The 17,778-nt window shown below is 39.2% G+C and overlaps 1 protein-coding gene across 5 annotated transcripts in view; it reads left to right on the top strand.

Moving 5' to 3' along the window:
* Positions 1-17,501, top strand: part of Dop3 (D2-like dopamine receptor) — a 142,846-nt gene extending 125,345 nt beyond the window's left edge. The window contains exons 3-8 of one of the 5 annotated variants that reach the window (XM_006561505.3): positions 3,020-3,129; positions 4,897-5,149; positions 6,676-6,776; positions 10,644-10,820; positions 15,111-15,586; positions 15,824-17,501. In XM_006561505.3, coding sequence (XP_006561568.2) covers positions 3,020-3,129; positions 4,897-5,149; positions 6,676-6,776; positions 10,644-10,820; positions 15,111-15,586; positions 15,824-16,032 — 1,326 coding nt within the window. In that variant the 3' untranslated portion in view covers positions 16,033-17,501. 5 annotated transcript variants of the gene reach the window in all.
* Positions 17,502-17,778: the final 277 nt, after the last annotated feature.

The following is a 17,778-nucleotide window of genomic DNA, read 5'->3' as shown; positions in this document are numbered from 1 at the left end:
AAAGAAAATTAGGGAATGCGATAATAATCTGTATTTGCAGGCTTTTAAAACGAGGCTTTGTCAGATTACGGAGTGAAACAACGTCGGATGGAATTTTGCATGCTTTGTTTCATAAGTAATAAGGATAACGGAAGTGGAACAATGCGGATCGGATAACAAGTGTTGGTTACAGAGCAGCTGTTCCGAGTTGCTCACGTCTCTCTTAAATTACTTCGTCCTAAATAGTTTATTGGCGTTTTGGCCGGGGCTCAACTTAGCGCAAAGATTACAACCGTTGTTTACTCCTGTGTATACAGGCCACGCCACAGGGATTTGCGATTGTGCCCCCCTCCCCCCCCCAATTAACGACGTGTCGTCTACGTGATCAATTTGCTCATCAACCAAATCGGTGCTCGACTCTGAAAACGCGAACGAATCGGCTTGGAGACTCGCGGTTGAAATAATCGAGCGAATGTTTCAGAAATGCGACCACGAAATCAATTTGTGAAATTGCAATGAAATTTCGTTCTTCGTACGAGAGAAAATTTAACGACATCTGTTTCTGAAGGATAATATATATTACTTTTTTTCAAACTGTAAAACGACACTTTTTTCTTTTGTTCATCTCCGCGTTACTTTTAAAAAAGTGATGCTCGTTCGTGAAATTAATTAAAAGAGTTAAGTAAAAGCATAAAGACTTGCTATAAAGATTTATTCTACTCGTTTAACACCTCGTATTCTTTCACAACTTCGATCTCTCTTCTTTAAAAAGCGATTTAAAATTTCTATTTCAATGCGGGCGCAGTTGAAAAGCGGGTAAACGAATATATATAAAGGTGGCAATATGCGAAACAAAAGTGTAAAAAAATGTTTTTGATCAGAATTAACGATTAACAAACGCGGTTTGTTGAGTTTTCCTTTGCCTAGAGACTTCCTCTTTGGGGAAAGAAATATATTTTCGTTTGAAACGTACGAGTTACACGTTATAATTGGATAAAACTCGTTTGCGCAACTGATACAAAACAATGCAATAACAATCGTTCGATTGTTAGAGACGTAACATTGTGCAAATCGATGCGTCAAAATGTTCAAAACGTTACGATTATTTCAAAAAATTTACATGGCGAATTTCGGTATATTTTATGTGTAAAAGCTGTATCCAGACAATGATTTTTCTCTGTTTTTTTTTTTTTATCATATTTTTTTTCGTACAAATTTCCTTGTTTAATTGATATGGATGAATGAGTAGCTCTGATAAAGAATAATTAATCGTTAGCCGCGTTATAAATGTCTACGTTTAACGTCATACGTGTATATATATCTCTCCGATTTTTGTCGAAAAAAAAAAAATAAATAATCCAAAACGCTCGAAAAGTATTGCAAAAACACCGAAATACGATATTAAAAAAAAAAAGAATAGAAAAAAGGAAAAAAGAGAAGAATAACGCCCCTCTGAAAGTAAAGTTAGTAAATCAAAACTATTTGAGAAAGCAAGAATGCTCGGTTATATATTTCAGTGATGTAACAGTGTCACAAAATATCGATAGTCTGGTCGTGTTTCTGCTCTGCTTATACGTAAAATATAGCAGTTCGATCAATATGATGTCCGGACTACGAGATACGCAACTTAATGCCATTTTCTCAAATCCCTCTCCCTCTCTCTCCCTCTTTCTCTCTCTCTCCGAAGAATTTATCGTTCGTGTCGATCGATAAAGAGATTGAAAATCCGGCAGGTTAATTTCCTTCCTTCCTACACGCGGGCGTGAAAATTAAATTTTCATCTTCGAGAAGCTTCTTTCGAATCTTTGCGTCCGAATCGTTCGAAATTATGAGGAGGAAAGGAGAGAACGTGGAATTATATTGAGAAGAAAGGAGAAAAGGGAGCATCGAGGAAGAATAGCGAAAGCATTGGCGAAAGCATCGAATAATTTAACCGAAACGAGAAATGGTGGATCCCTTCCCTTCGTGCATATCCACGCGGTGAATAATAACACGGGTAGGAAATTCAACGCTGTGAAATCCGCCGGTTTAACAGAAAATGGAGACAGCGTGTACGCATAGCCGGCGGTGGTGATAGGCGCGTTTTCGGCCGCGCCCGATTTCGTACTCGAGGCACGGCTGTTCCAAATAAATCACGGAACAGGCTTTGTTATAGATACGCACGGAAGGAGAGCTATCGCGAGCACGGATGTGATTTCGAAAATAAAAAGACGGATGACGCTTGCGGAAGCATAAAGACAGAAACGAGGAATATCGTTTGTTTGAAAAAAAAATTACCGATCTTTTTTCCCTCCCTTTTTTTTTTTTTTTCGGTATATTGTTCAGAGATGATTGTTCGATCGTGCACTCGAAGCGAAAACAATTTTATCTTCTCATTTCCAATAGGTGTTTTTTTTTTATTTTTTGAGAATCCGTGGAGGAATTGTAGATTCGATTCGGTGGAATGGTATATTCTCGAGGATGGTGGAGCAAGCGATGAGGCACGAGTAAATCATGGTTAATCGAGTAATGTAATCAGAGTGAGAGGAGTAGCATGGGTCAATCAGGATCAGACGAACATGCGCGAGAAGCGGATAAGTAGTATAAATAGCGTTATAGCCGGACGAGTAGAAAAGCCACTCCTCATGATTCAGAGGAGAGAATTATTATATAAAATAAATGCTATACATATAGCATTTTAAATGAAGTTGTCATTTAACTAACTTAAAATAACTTAATTCGAAATTTTAATTAATTAATTTTTTTTTTTTGGAAAAATCCAATTTCAAAACAAATAATATAAATCGGTTATATATCGAATAAATAATTCTTTTTCCTTTTCTTAAAGATTTACAATTTGAATCGACTCCTTTGATAATAGTTATGCCGTTTACCCGCCTGTTTATTCGCATGGACGGAGAGCTCGATGAATCGTACGATCGATAATTCGTTGAGAAACGGTTGGATCCATCCCCGAATCCGTAGAACAAGGGAGGCTAATCCGAATTGGCACGATTGGTGGTGAGTTTTAATCTTCACAGTTGGTTCATTCATTTTTCAGGTAAACGGGTCGTGGAGCTTGCCCGGCTTTGTCTGTGACTTTTACATCGCAATGGACGTCACGTGCAGCACCAGTTCCATCTTCAATCTCGTAGCAATCTCGATAGACAGGTGAGCGTCCCATTTTCAAAAAAAAAAAAAAAGAAAAAAAAAAGAAGAAAAAAGAAGAAAAGGGAAGAGAGGCTGATCCCTTTCTTCGAAATCCATTCACGATCGTTTTGTCAATCCTACCTTCCCATAAATACCTTGCCCTGATATACCGTGCAACCAAAAGGAGGAGCCAAAAGAGACACGCAAAAGATTCGTGGGTCGAACCGATTTACGAACGTTTCCTACGACGTCGATGGTCGAAAGTGATGGACAGAGGAGGGGACGTAATAAACGTAAATTCGAAGCTCTTTCCACGAAATAAAAATACAACTGCCGCCCGTATTGCATTTGTTTTGCACGATTGCGGGAAAATTATGTAGCCGGGATTGTCGAGAAAGCAGCGAAAATCTTGAAAAAGGATGGAGCTTGATTTAACCGGTTTACGTGACACGAATAATTCGGACGAAACTCCGGAGAGAAAAGGACGAGAGTTTGTTCTGTGAAACGATCTAGAGTTGAAAGGGATGTCTGCTATTTCTGTAAATCAAGTTTCGTCAAGGTTTCGAAATAACTATCGTCGAAAGGGAGGTCGATCGGTTTCGTAATTTTTTCTTTTTCCTTTTCTTTTCGTCATTCTTTCAAATTTACGAAACCTATCGTTTGTTTTTGCGAAACGAAACGTGGTCGGAATAAAATCCGATAGACCAACTTACGAGCAATTCATAGAATTTATTCGATATCAAAGTTGCCAGACGAGAATTAGATTTTTTTCTTCTTTTTCTCTTCTTCTTCTTGTTCTTCTTCTTCTTTTTTTTTTCGTAGTCCCTTTGGAACTGTGTATCAAAAACCATCTCATAAATTCCTATCGATACAGATTGAAAATAACATTGGACACATCGAGTCGTAAGAAGGGAGGAATTCATTCATTCGGCGAAATGATACAGTCGAATGATTAATACCGAGTTTTTCGCATTTGCATGTTAAAATATTCGTGTCGCGATGCGGAAAAATGGGTGCACTTTATTAAAGATCTCTGCCGCGAGATCTCTCCCTTAAAGTTGGAGAATCTAAATCCGTCCCTTGTCATCCGTCTTCCAGAAATCCTCAAGAACAAGCACCAGTAATTTAACTTAATTAATCATGATTTTCTTTCCGCTTCCCGATTCGATGTGATTAATTTCGTCTCGTCGCGAGATGGCGTTAGCAATTAAGAAGAAGAGAGGGAATTAGACAATCTTGATCGATCGGAATAAAATCGGAATTTTCTTCTCTCCCGTGAAATTAACTTGAGAGAATTATTTGAAGATACAATTTTATTAGTAACTAAAAGTTAATATTACCGATTATCTCGATCGAGTTCAACTTCCATTCTTTTCCGGATATATAACTCGAACAAAACCGTAGTAATACAAAATTTTTCCAATATCTCAATTTCTATATTCGTTCACGATTGTTCCTTCATTCACTTCGATCATTTAAAAATATTATAGTATCGCGACAACTTTCGATCCTTGTCCTCCATTATTACAAAATTGAAAGTTTTCCAAAAAGAAATACCTCTCTTCTCGAAGAGGGGAAAACGGAATTACCATTATAAAATTCTCGTCGGTCGGTAGCTAGTAGAAAATAATAAATTGAACGAGCCGTTCGCCGGGGAAAGAGGGAGGGGGAGGGAGTTAGCAAGGTGTTAGTGGATCCATCGTCGATTTGCGGTAACGTAATGCCCATCAAGCGAGAGGGAGGAGGGAGGGGACAGTGTACGATACGCGGGATGAATTTGAATTGCAGATACATAGCAGTGACCCAGCCGATAAAATACGCCAAGCACAAGAACAATAGAAGAGTGTGGTTGACGATACTGTTGGTCTGGGCGATATCTGCCGCGATCGGCAGCCCGATTGTTCTCGGCTTGAATAACACCCCCGACCGGACACCGGACCAATGCCTCTTCTACAATACAGACTTTATCATATACTCGAGCCTATCCAGCTTCTACATACCTTGCATCATCATGGTGTTTCTCTATTACAACATATTCAAGGTAAGAACCTTCCTTCTCGCTCGTTTCGAATGCGGAGAGAGAGAGAGAAAGAGAAAAAGAATTTGTTCCTTTGGAATTGAGCAGCGATTCTCAATCCGTTTTCAATTTTTTAATGACTTTTTTTTATAGCGTCTACGTTTAAAAATTAATGGTTAATAATAAATTTTTCTCAAGTCATGCATGGAGGAAGGGAGATATTAAGAAAAGAAACGAATCTTCGATTCTGAGTGTTAATAACTTTAATAACTTTCTTTTTATAGGGTTTACATTTAAAAATTAACGGTTAAGAAAGAATAATAATGATAAATAATGGTTAAGAATATTCTTCGTACAATTTTTCTTAAGTCGTGTGTGGAGGAAAGAGGATATCGAAAAAAGAAATAAATCTTCGATACTGAGTGTTAATAACTTTAATAACTTTCTTTTTATAGAGTTTACATTTAAAAATTAAAACGGTTAAAAATAAATTTTTCGTTCAATTTTTCTTAAGTCGTGCGTGGAGGAAAAGGAATATCGAGAAAAGAGAAGAATCATTGATAATGTTAATAACTTTAATAATTTTCTTTTTATAGGGTTTACATTTAAAAATTAAAACGATTAAGAATACAATTTTTCTTAAGTCGTGTGTGGTGGAAAGGGGATATCGAGAAAAGAGAAGAAACGAATCATCGAGTGATGTAAATGAATCGGAAAAATAAGTAAATACGAGAAACGGTTGATTGAGAAATAAGTGAATGGGATTTATGAAGGGGGATAAATAAATGGAGATATTGATCGGTTTATTTGCTCGATTAACCGTGACTTATAATTTCATCGTAGCAAGTAAAATTCGGCCGAATTACGTAGATATAATTTTAACGCCATATGGAGCAAAGTGTTCGGCAGATATGCTGGCTTTTGCGATTACGTTGCGGTTAATCATAAATACGGCTGCTTCGCTATTCTACATTGGCCGGAATACATAAACAATTTTGTTTGCATGGTTGCTTTCATTCGTTATGATATTAATTTCCGATGACGCGAAATATCGCTATAATAATTACGCGAAACGGAGTTCAAATAGGGAGGGTATTAACAATCGTTGCGTCCGTTTGCGCGCACAGATTGAAAAGATATGAAATTACCCGGATTTTATATCTTTATAAAGATGTATAAATTTATTAGGCTCGAAATTCAAAAGCTCGATTCGATTATCCGATATTGCTTTGATCTGTTTTCCATAAATAAGACATCTTCCTCGACAATAATATCCGATTAATAATATATCATATTGTCTCTCCGTAAGAGACAATCATTATTCGCTTAGAAAAATTAGAATTGATCGAAAAATTTAAAAAAAAAAAATTATACTATGCATTCTAGAAAATAGAATAAAAAGAAAAAAAAATATCTCGACAAATGTCGATATTTTTGTCAATACAGCGGTGATACATATGTTACGGGTACGTCACGCGAAAAGATTTATTTCGTCACCGATTTTTCCCGATTTGTCTCGAGACGATCATTTCACAATTTGCCATTTCCAGGCGCTGCGAAACAGAGCGAGGAAAGCGAGGGCCAATAGGAAGCCTAATTTGGGCGACATTAAGCCGGGCAGCATAATAGAGAACATAGCGCACACTCGCAGGTGAGCTTATATTTTATACACGTATTATATGTTAAGATTCTTTAAGAACAGATTACCAACAATTTATTAAGAATTTCATTCGAATCGACGCCAAGGTCAAAGAAGGAAGTGAACGTAGATTAGAAATTATCTAGAAAAAAAAAAAAGCATAGCTATTCTATGATAAGAAATGAATTTTCACGATTAATGTACAACAATAGAGATAAAAAGTAATTAATGTGTTAAAATTTTTTGAATTCGTTGGAAGAGAATCGAGGAATCAAAGCTGATACTTGGTTGATATAAATGCAGGGGGGAACGGCATGTTTGTATTCATCACTTGCACGTGTCATTCCGTTGCATGTTGCATGGAGTTAAGCATCGTGGTTGTTAGTAGCGTGATTCTGTAATATAATTCATACTTCCACTACGCAAACACTCCCTTATCAATCGAAACTTTCATAATGAACGAACACGACCTTTGTCCATTCATTTCAATCGATTCTCAGATTAAGATCGCAAAGAATTTGAACAACAAATATTATTATTATTATTAATATTATTACAGAAAATTCAAATTTATCGAACAAGGATCTTAAGGACAATTAAAATGAACTCCCTTATCAATCGAAATTTTCATAATGAACGAACACGACCTTTGTCCATTCATTTCAATCGATTCTCAGATTAAGATCGCAAAGAATTTGAACAACAAATATCATTATTATTAATATTATTACAGAAAACTCAAATTTATCGAACAAAAATCTTAAGTATAATTAAAATGAATTACGTAAAGAAGTAAAATTCGTACGTCTATTCTCCTTTTAAGAAAATCGACAAAGGCCGTTGTTTCCAATTGAACGTCTCGTTCACGTACAGAAAGAAATTCTGCCCTTCGAAAGCCTTCCGAGAGGGTTGGGCAGGATAACATCGATCGAATCCCCGTATCTCTTTATTATGCTCGAGGACGACAAAACATCTACATCTCGATAGATGTACACAGCTCAGTTTCTCTGATCAACCACCAGTTTCTCGTGAGCCAGGTGAATCGATATTCAATCACTCCGCGCGATTTCTCGCTTCTCGCAGATCAAAGAGGAGAGCTGGCTGTTTAAACATAGGATGAATATAAATTCATTGGAAAGAGGGAAGCGATCTGTTCAGGGGAGGGGGGGATTCGCGGACAAAGACGAATGCCGCCCTTCATTCCGAATGTGTCGCGTGCTCCTCCATCGAGTCATTTTTTTCAATTTTCTCGCGCTCTCCTCTTGCATTCCAACGAGACGATTTCGCAAAGAGATTGACGCCTCCCCTTCTACTTCCCCCTCTCCTCTTCTCTTCCGCCAGGAATGCCGCTGAAAGAGAGAGAAGAGGGAAGAGAAAAGAATATATATAGAAAAATAAGAAGGAGGATGGAGGGAGGGAGAAAGGAGAGAACGTGAGAAGATATTCAAGCATCTCTCCCCTATATAATATCTTCGTTTCCGTTTGTGTCGGTGACTACTTGTCTTGAATGGCCAACAACTTTTCTTTAATTGCCGGCTTTTGTGCCCCGCCCTCTCCCCTTCTTCGAGTGTCGCGCATCCGTTCATCGATGAGAAATGAGAATGAAGCGTGCAGAGGGAAGAACCGATTTGTCGTCCCCGGATTGAAAGGCGCCCAGTCTTGTTGTTTGTCGGTTTCAAGATGATTTAATACCGCTGCTGTCAACTTCTTTTTCTTCTTCTTTTTCTTCTCTCCTTCCTTATTCCACGGAAGAATAAGAAGAAAGAGAGAGATATACAGATATACTCTCGGAAGGTGAGATTTCATCTCGAGGCGGCGAACGATGACTATTCGACCTCCGCACTCCTCCTCACTCTTTCCATCTTTTACACTTCTTCACGCTTCTTTGAGGATATTATTATTATTATTATTATTATTATTATTATTATTGTTATTATCATTATTATGAATGCTAGACGTCGATTGCTCGCGGAACGTTGGTATGAAAAGGATTTTGAAGTGGATTGTTTCGAATCGATTGGATTGGAAAAGAGAGAGAGATTGGAGCGTTGTACGTGGCGAAGATGTAGGGATGTGTGAGTGCTTGCGTGAGTGCGTGAGTGCGCGTGTACGGCTAGAAATGCAATTACGCGCGCGGGTGCACGGGTAATTTGTATAGTATTAACTGTGCCCTTTCGCTCGCCCTGATTATTATTTATAGGTCACTTCCTACGGTTACGTGTTACGGGCATTATCGATAAATTAGACTTAGATGTTTATGGGAACGGTCACATTTTGGCTGCACGGCTCGTCTTTTCCCTTGGGTCCCATGTATTTAACGTAATCTCGGCCCAAAATTTCCGTGAAATCCAAGCCTCTTCCACGCTTCCCTTATTACATACACGTGGAATCTGCATCTGTATTGATATTATCTGGTCGTCCCTTCGAAACGCGGGGAATAAGAATTTTTTACGGTTCGTTTTTCTTGTTTTTCCTTTTTTATTTTCCCTTTCCTCTGAGAAAATTGAATTTGAAATTAATTGGAAGTTGTAAACGCGCACTTTACACGAAAACGTTTTAAAATAATTATCTCGAAATTCAGAACGAAAGAATTTTATCGTTTCTGTATCAAATTCATCCCTATACGTAGAATCTTCCTGACCTGACCTGACCTGACCCGAGATAACTTGTATGACGCTGATACTGCAATCTACGCACATTCAATCACATCGATTTATCTCTATTTCAGATTGTTGTTAAAACAAACGTCGATCCCGATTTCTATTTGTAAGATTAATTGGAGGATATTAAAGGAGAGTTTTTTTTTTTTCAATTCTTTTTATCTGGCAAAATTTCAGAAATCACTTTCGAGAGATATCATCGAAGTCGTAATCGATCATCACCAGAAGCGAAAGTGAAATGACCGAGTAAATGACGCAAAGTTTGAGGAGCTATCGTTTAGATTGAACTCTGAATACTAAGTCATTTGCCGATTGCCAACCTGTAACGTAATCGGATCCCCGATAATCCGATTATTCCGGAATAGACCGGTTTCCAATGTCCATATTATTCACGCACAAAATTACCCCACCCTACCCTTCGACTAATACCGATAATTAAAAAGACATTTCTCAATGATCTCAATTTTCAAGAAACTAATAAATCGAAACACGTGAACGAAAAAACTTTCTCCCTTCCTCGAAACGTCCCCCTTTTTCGATAATTATTATATTAACTCTTCGAATTATTATTAATCGATCGAAACTGGACGTTTCGTTCGAAATGTCAAAGGTTAGAATTATACGGAATATACGATCACTCGTTCATCAAATTATTCACGCGCAAATAATCTCGAAAAGATAGCGATAAATCTAAAAAAAAAAATTAACCCCCTATTATTACCACCGAGATGATAAAAAAGAAACGATAAAAATATCCTATTCGAAACTAAGTCTAAAAATCGCTCTTTTTTCGACATAATTGGCCTCCATTCCATCGATAGAAAGCGAGCCAATTGAAATATCAAATGTTCCTCGAGAACAGCTCCTACCTTTTTTTCTCTCGCTCTTTTTCTCCTCCCCCTCTCCTCTTCTCGCAGAAGAATTACTTTCATTTCAACGAGGGTAGCCGAGGATCACTTTCGAGAATCGCGAAGGATACATTGAACGAAGTAAAAGGCCGGGGGTTCTTTGTTCGTGGCAAAGTTCGTGGAACGAAAGTGGCGCGAGCCTAGGCGCAAGCGTGGCCCGCCATGCCTCTCGCTTTGTGCATGATAGATTAACTTTTCCCCCTTTTGCCGGATTAGCGCGCCGCCGAGGAAATACTAAAAGCATGCTAAGTGTAGAAGCTTTTTTTTAGAGGCTTTTGACTAAGATCACGTAGTGGGTATTCTGTGGCAAGGTTTGCGGAGACGGCGCTGGGGGCGGCGGCTCTCGTGGCTCCCGGCATGGAAGAGCCGACCAACACCGCTTCCGGCAGCAACGAGGACGAGGACGAGACGCCCCTTGATCCTGTTGTGGTCATCTCCAACGACAAGAGCACCGAGTTCTTTCTGGCCACCGTCGTCGAGGAAGCAGCGTAAGAATTCAAATCAAATTTCAAATCTTTGGACTGTGGATTCTCACGTGGATATGTATAGATTCGATCGATATCGTTGAAACAAATTGTATCTTTGTGTCACAACATGTAGATCACAGAAAAGAAGACAATTTCACAAGTAGAATCGAAAATTTTGACGCCATTTTCATTCATTATCTCGATACCGAAGAATTAAAGTTTTCGCGGTATTTAAGATGGTGGGAAGATTACGAATGGCTAGAGTTCTATATTTTCTCTTGGAAATGTACACTGTTTCCAGTGTATCGCGTCTGGAGTCTCGAGATAAGTCAGCGAGAGAAGGCGCGAGTAAGAGATCCGAGTAAACGATAAGAAGGAAGATAGTAAACGATTTAAAAATTAGGTTTTTCTTTGCACTACGATATCTCGGGAACGGGAAGTCGTATCGAGATGAGTGAAAAAACGATTCAAAGGGTAAGATTTCACGCTTCTAACGATCGTTCACTCGTTGACCGGAAGTAAGTATCTTCGGAGTTACAGCGGTTTAAAGTTTTCCGAATTTTAATAAGATTAATAGTCGGGGTTTGAAATAAATAGTTGAAAATTAGTTTTTCATTACGCGACGATATCTCGGGAACGGGAAGTTGTATCGAGATGAATAAAAGAACGTTTTAAAGGGTAAGATTCCAAGCTTTTAACGATCGTTCACTAGTTAACCGGAAGTTAGTATCTTCGAAGTTACAGCGCTTCGAAGTTTTCCTAATTTTGATAGGAAATTTAATCAAAGGAGATCAAGCTGTATAAATTTATTTTTGGATAAATATCGCTTGGAATGATTTTAATAATGACTTCGGGAAAATTCTTTGCTTAAAGTAAATTGAATCTTCGTTTAATTATATCGAGCGGATTTTCTAGATTATATAATTTTTGGACACTTGTAGCTGCACATCCTATATTTATATAAAAAAGATATAATGCGACAAATATATATTTGCCTGAAAATCCAGCAGTCTATTTATCTCTCCATTCCTTCTCCCTCTCTCTCCCTCCCTTTCTCTTTTTATACAAATCCCTCGTACCTAATTTCCTCTTCCTCACCCGAGAATTTCTAATTAATGAATTTCACCGCGTGATAAGTCCAAGCAAAAACGTATAACAAGGGTTAGAACGAAGTTAAAAATGTTCTTGGCAGAGGTTGGTAAAAAGGACGGGCCGATGTGGATCCGTTTTTCTGGACGAATGAAGGGAATTGGCGAGACGCGGAGGCGTTGAAACTTTGCCGGGAAAATTAACGAGAGCGAAAAAAAGAAAGAAAGAAAGAAAGAAAGAAAAAACAATAATGGAGAAGGACAAAGGGGTGGATGGAATCAATTAGCATTGAAAACGGGAGGCGTAACATTGGGGTAGAAAGGGGAGAAGGGGGGAGAAGGGGGGAATACTATTTTCCTGTTCATCAGGAGGAAATGAATTTTCGGTTAGGAGTTTGGAAGGAGCGGCGGAGTTGAGTCGATCTAAAGTTCCATCTTAATTGGTTAGATCTGCGAATTAAGATAGCATCGGTTCTTATTTGCCGGTGTTTTATGTCGAAACGCCGTCTTCCTTTCAAAATTCCTCGGGTCACCGACTAATTGCCCCTTTTATCTTCCATTGAACGAGATAGGGAGATCTCAGGAGAGGAGGACGTTAAACTTACGAAACGAGAGGATGGAAAATTGGAATCATATATTTGCCTGCGTAAAATTGGACGAAAGGAAGGGTTGAACTTTTTTTTCCTTTTAAATATATATATATATATATATATATATATATATATATATATATATATATTGGCCGCGGAGTCGATAATTCATTGGCGTAAAGAATTACTGCGCCGACACATTCGATAAAAATAGGAAGAAAACACCGATAAACTCGGTCCACTGTGAAATCGATTCGTTTGTTTGTGGAACGTCCACTGGTCCAGCAAGTTGGAGTAGTAACCAAGTATTGATTGAACGCGGAAGACACGTCGCCTCGATCGATAGCTTAACGATAACAAAACGATAAGTGATTAAAAAGGAAAAAGCTTATAGTATATTCACGTTCCCTGTACACAATGCAAGGGATAACGAAGAAGGGATTGGAAATGATTCGATTTCTTTGGTTGGCCGAGATATAACGTGCCTACGCTATTTTTCATTAATTCTTACATTTCAATTTTGTCAGAGTGTACAAATTAACTGATTAATCGAAACGTTCATCCATTTGTATGTACAATAACGTATGTAGATACTTTGACGAATTGAAAATTTTGAATGAAAGTAAATGTTAGATTTATTTGTTAATAATTCCACGGTTAAAATATATTCCACAAAATGTCAAATCAAATGTTAGGAATAAATTTCGACACGAAAAGAGTAGCGTTACGCAGAGATGGGCAATGATAACCCAATGTAACGCGATGATAATACCTGCCATACATGCCGGCTAATCGCACGATCGATACGTATGGCGCGTGGGAACGGTGGTGGTCCACGCAGCGAGATGTCTTTGAGACTAATCGCCGAGAGCGGTTCCATCGGCGGTGCAAGCAAGTTTAATTACACGGACGGGTTTGTTGTTGGCCGTACACGGCCAATGGACGGTACGTTAATGCACGCGGCGGTAGCTCATTGTTCGATCGGTTTCGAACGAAACGTGTGTCGTTTCGTTACGACGAGAAGTAATTTCTCGCCAACCTTCTCCTACCTACGAGTAGTGTACACGATGAGACGCGGTAGCTGCGGGGCAGGTGATAGAACCGGATAGAAACAACTCTCGCTACACAACTCAACTATGCTTTACACTCGTAGTTCTTACCCACTCGAGCGGTCAAACCAATATTAAATTTCGATTTCACTACAAGTTTCCGTTTCAATTTTCGTTATCCAATTTATACTCGGATCTCGATCGATCCGAATACACCGAACGAGCTCTCTCTCTGTCTCACGATCGTACACAAAACAGAAATTCGAAATACTAAATTCGAGTACGCCAAACAATCTCCATTACTAGTCACGATGCAAGTAACGGAGGCAAACTTGCTTCCCTCGAGGCAAGTTTCATTGTGCGGCAGAGAATTCTACCTATTCCTCCGCAGAAGATGGCAAGAAAAATATAATAATATTAAAATATACCATTATTCCCTCTATCTCGCTCCCCATCTCCCCTTCCAATTGAACCAATCGCGTAAACGCATCCCCGTAATCCAAATATTAATCGTCAACAAAATATATTGGGTTGGCAACTAAGTAATTGCGGATTTTTTTTAGAAAATCAAAGACAATTTTTTCATAGAACTAAATAACTTTATTCTGTAATGTGTTGCCTATTTTGATCAATGACCTTTTGCCATCTTTCAGGCAGCATCATAATCCCACGTTCATAAAACTTGTGGTTTTTATTAGCAAAAAACTGAATCAGGTACGATTTGATATCATCATCATTATTGAAATTTTTACCATTCAAGGAGTTTTGTAAAGATCGAAACAAAAAGTAATCAGATGGTGCTAGGTCAGGACTATATGGTGGATGTGGCAAAACATCCCAACCAAGCTCCAATAATTTTTGCCGAGTGACCAAAGATGTGTGTGGCCTTGCATTGCATGATGGAATACAACATCTTTTCGATTTGTCAATTCGGGCCGCTTTTCTTCAACTGCATTGTTTAATTTCGTTAGTTGTTCAATGTAGACAACAGATCGTTCGGTTGGATGGTAAGAATTCAAAATAGACAATTCCTTTGTAATCCCACCAAACTGATAACAAAACCTTCTTTCAATGAATAGCTTTTGATGTTGTTCGAGCTGGTTCACGTGACCTGCTCCACGATCTTTTCCGCTTGATATTGTTGTAAACAACCCATTTTTCATCGCCAGTCGTTTTAAAAATGGATTTTCATTACGTTTCTTTAGCAAATCGCAGCTGTTAATGCGTTGCGTTAAATGCTTTTCTTTCAGTTCGTGAGGAACCCATGTATCGAACATTTTTGAACATAGCCAAGTTGTTTTAAATGGTTTTCAATACATGTATGTGATACGTGAAGCTTCTCTGCAATCTCACGAGTTATACTGTGACGATCCAAATCGATTATTGCTTTGATTAGATCGTCACCGACTTCAACTGAAATCCGCAATTACTTAGTTGCCAACCCAATACATCTTATTATTACTATCGAATAATACCGAAGCGAGGCAATTCTCCTCACACATTTGCCGTATAACTTACGAGATATACCCTCCAGGTGCAGTGTAAATATCGTGGACGTCGGCGCCACTGATACTCGAATTGCAGTTGTCGTTTCAGCGCAGTGGCTCAAGCTCAGCTGGGCGGGGAACGGCAGAACGGCAGAAAGGATTCGGGATACGACGGTGCGGCGAGCACAGCGGTGATACACGAGCCCGTGGTGGAAACGAATTCGAGCCCGAGCCCGAACCCGCGGATCGCGTCCGCCCCGTCGTCCTCCACCTCGTCCTCGCCGCCCGCCAAGGGCGCGGCCGCGGCCGGCCAATCCTCGAAGAGGAACGGCGGCGAAACGAACAAGCAGGAATTGAAGAGGTTGAAGAGCACCGTCTCCCTTCTCCCCCTCCCGCTCGCGCGTACGCCGAGCGTCATGTCCGCCTCGTCCACCTGCAAGAAGGACAAGAAGAATGCCGGTTCAGGATCCCGTTTCACCATATACAAGGCGAACAAGGCGAGCAAGAAGAAACGGGAGAAAAGCTCGGCGAAGAAGGAGCGCAAGGCCACGAAAACGTTGGCCATTGTTCTTGGTACGTCCGATTTTGGGGGAATTTTGGCGGGAAAACGAGTTTATTATGTAGTTTATCTATCAGTGTGATTTCTTTATATATTTTCATGATTTCTTTTCCTTTCAGTTGAGAAAGATCGACATATTTCGGGATGTTATCAAACTGTGTAAGAATGTCGCGTATAGATAGATTGTCATCTTTGATTTCTTTTCTTTTTTGTTTGTTCGTATACAGAAGAAATTTGTTTCACGTTTACAGGTGTGTTTCTGATCTGTTGGCTGCCGTTCTTCACGTGCAACATCATGGACGCTATTTGCACGAAGCTGACTGCCGACTGTCAACCAGGCGTCACCGCATTCATAGTGACCTCTTGGCTAGGGTACATGAACAGCTTCGTAAATCCCGTGATTTACACTGTGTTCAATCCGGAATTTCGCAAAGCCTTTCATAAACTTGTCAGCTTCTAGGCGTATCTCAATTTCGTTTTATCGAGTCACGTTTTATCTCGAACAAGGAGGAACAGCAACGAGGCAATTGGACAATCGAATAGCTCAACATTTGTTCGGCTCAAGGTATATATGTATATATATATATATCTTTTCGTGCCCCTCGAGCCTTTTACAGATGGACAATACGGGAACGAGATCGAGTTTTCTCCTGATTGTAATAAATAAAACAAAAATAGCGAAATTAAAAAAAAAAAACAGAAGAGAAAGATTAAACGCGACGCGGTGGATCGATCGTGTGCGAAATTGAGCCGAATCGAAGCTTTTTATGAAGAATAGAATTACATCCTCCATGCACTTTTTACTTGTCCTTTTATCGAAAGATCATCGTTAATATTCTCTCACAGGCACTTTATCATCGTCCACCTTCCTCGCCGCGAGATCATTTCGTTCGATATCGATACCGGGGGGGGGGCGATGTGCATCGATGTTAGAGCTGAATTACCAAATAAATATTTAAGCTAACGATAAGTATAGATATATCGGAGGATTAAAAATGAAGAAGAAAAACGAAGTCACGGTGTGTGTTTTAAAGCGCGATGTGTTGTTAAGTGCGTCGAACGCGTCGAGAAATTTGCGTTTCCCTGCCATTTCCAGCTACTCTGGCTTCGTATAAATAACACGGATAAAGAACACGAGAGTTTAAGAATAAAAGCAGCGATAAACATCGGGTTAAAGCGTAAAATCGATCGAAGGCGTGTTTGACGAGCAAATGATATATATATAGTATATATAAAATTACGTATATATATATATATATACCTTGTTGGATATTGAATTATACCGTGGCAGTATTATCGTAGCTCGTAAGGTATAGAGAAATTTTTTCGGCTCAAGAAGCGGAGGAACGGGAGAGCACCAGTTCCGCTGGCATACTGTTACGCGTCACTGTACACCTGCGCGTCGCGCAGTCTAATCCCCAACGCCTTTGTACTATGTACGATTTATCCGGTTGAAGCACCGGATCCACCCCCCCCGTAATCGTTTCGCGATTCGAGATTCGTCGCTCCGTTTTTCGCCCTTCTGAAACGAGGAGACCGAGGAACAAGTTTTTCCCAACGAAACGAGACGAAAGTCTCGTCCTCGAGTCTCGGGCGCAATTTTACCCCGAGTTTTATAAATCCGTGGAGGCAAAATGGTTGCGCATCACGATATCGTCGGGAACGTGTTTTTCGAATTCTGGAAAATTGATTCACGCGAAAAGGGGGGAAAAGGAATCGAGTCTGTCGAACGTGTCCATGATCGAATCCACGATGCCATTTCCGAGGCTTCCTTCGAGCGGTGCGCTCCCCTCCCCCTGGTCCTATTCTGACCCGAATCCCTTAAGAAATCGTTTATTGTCAATTTCTCTTATCCACACTTAATATCGTCGATAAGGCAGTCTAATCTTAATATTTTTCTTTTTTTTTTTTTTTTATTCAGAAGAATAATTGTGAAAAGTATAATATGCACACTTTTCTTAATATCATCGCTTAGAAAATTATTATTTACAAGATTCAATTCTCAACTTTGAATAAATCATAATTCTCAAATATTCGTAACAATTTGATCACTTGTACGAGTTTCGTAAATACTTGTGTTCTACAAAAAAACAAGTGCACTGCTCAAATCTTCGATATTATTCGCTCAATTTCCGAAATAGTCTTTGGATTGAAAAAAATTCCAGATCACTTCGAAGTGACGGAACGAGATTATTAACTCGTTCTC

The sequence above is a fragment of the Apis mellifera genome, linkage group LG9, assembly GCF_003254395.2.
Source record: "Apis mellifera strain DH4 linkage group LG9, Amel_HAv3.1, whole genome shotgun sequence".
NCBI classification, from domain to species: Eukaryota; Metazoa; Arthropoda; class Insecta; order Hymenoptera; family Apidae; genus Apis; species Apis mellifera.
This window is presented reverse-complemented; position numbering and strand designations above follow the sequence as displayed.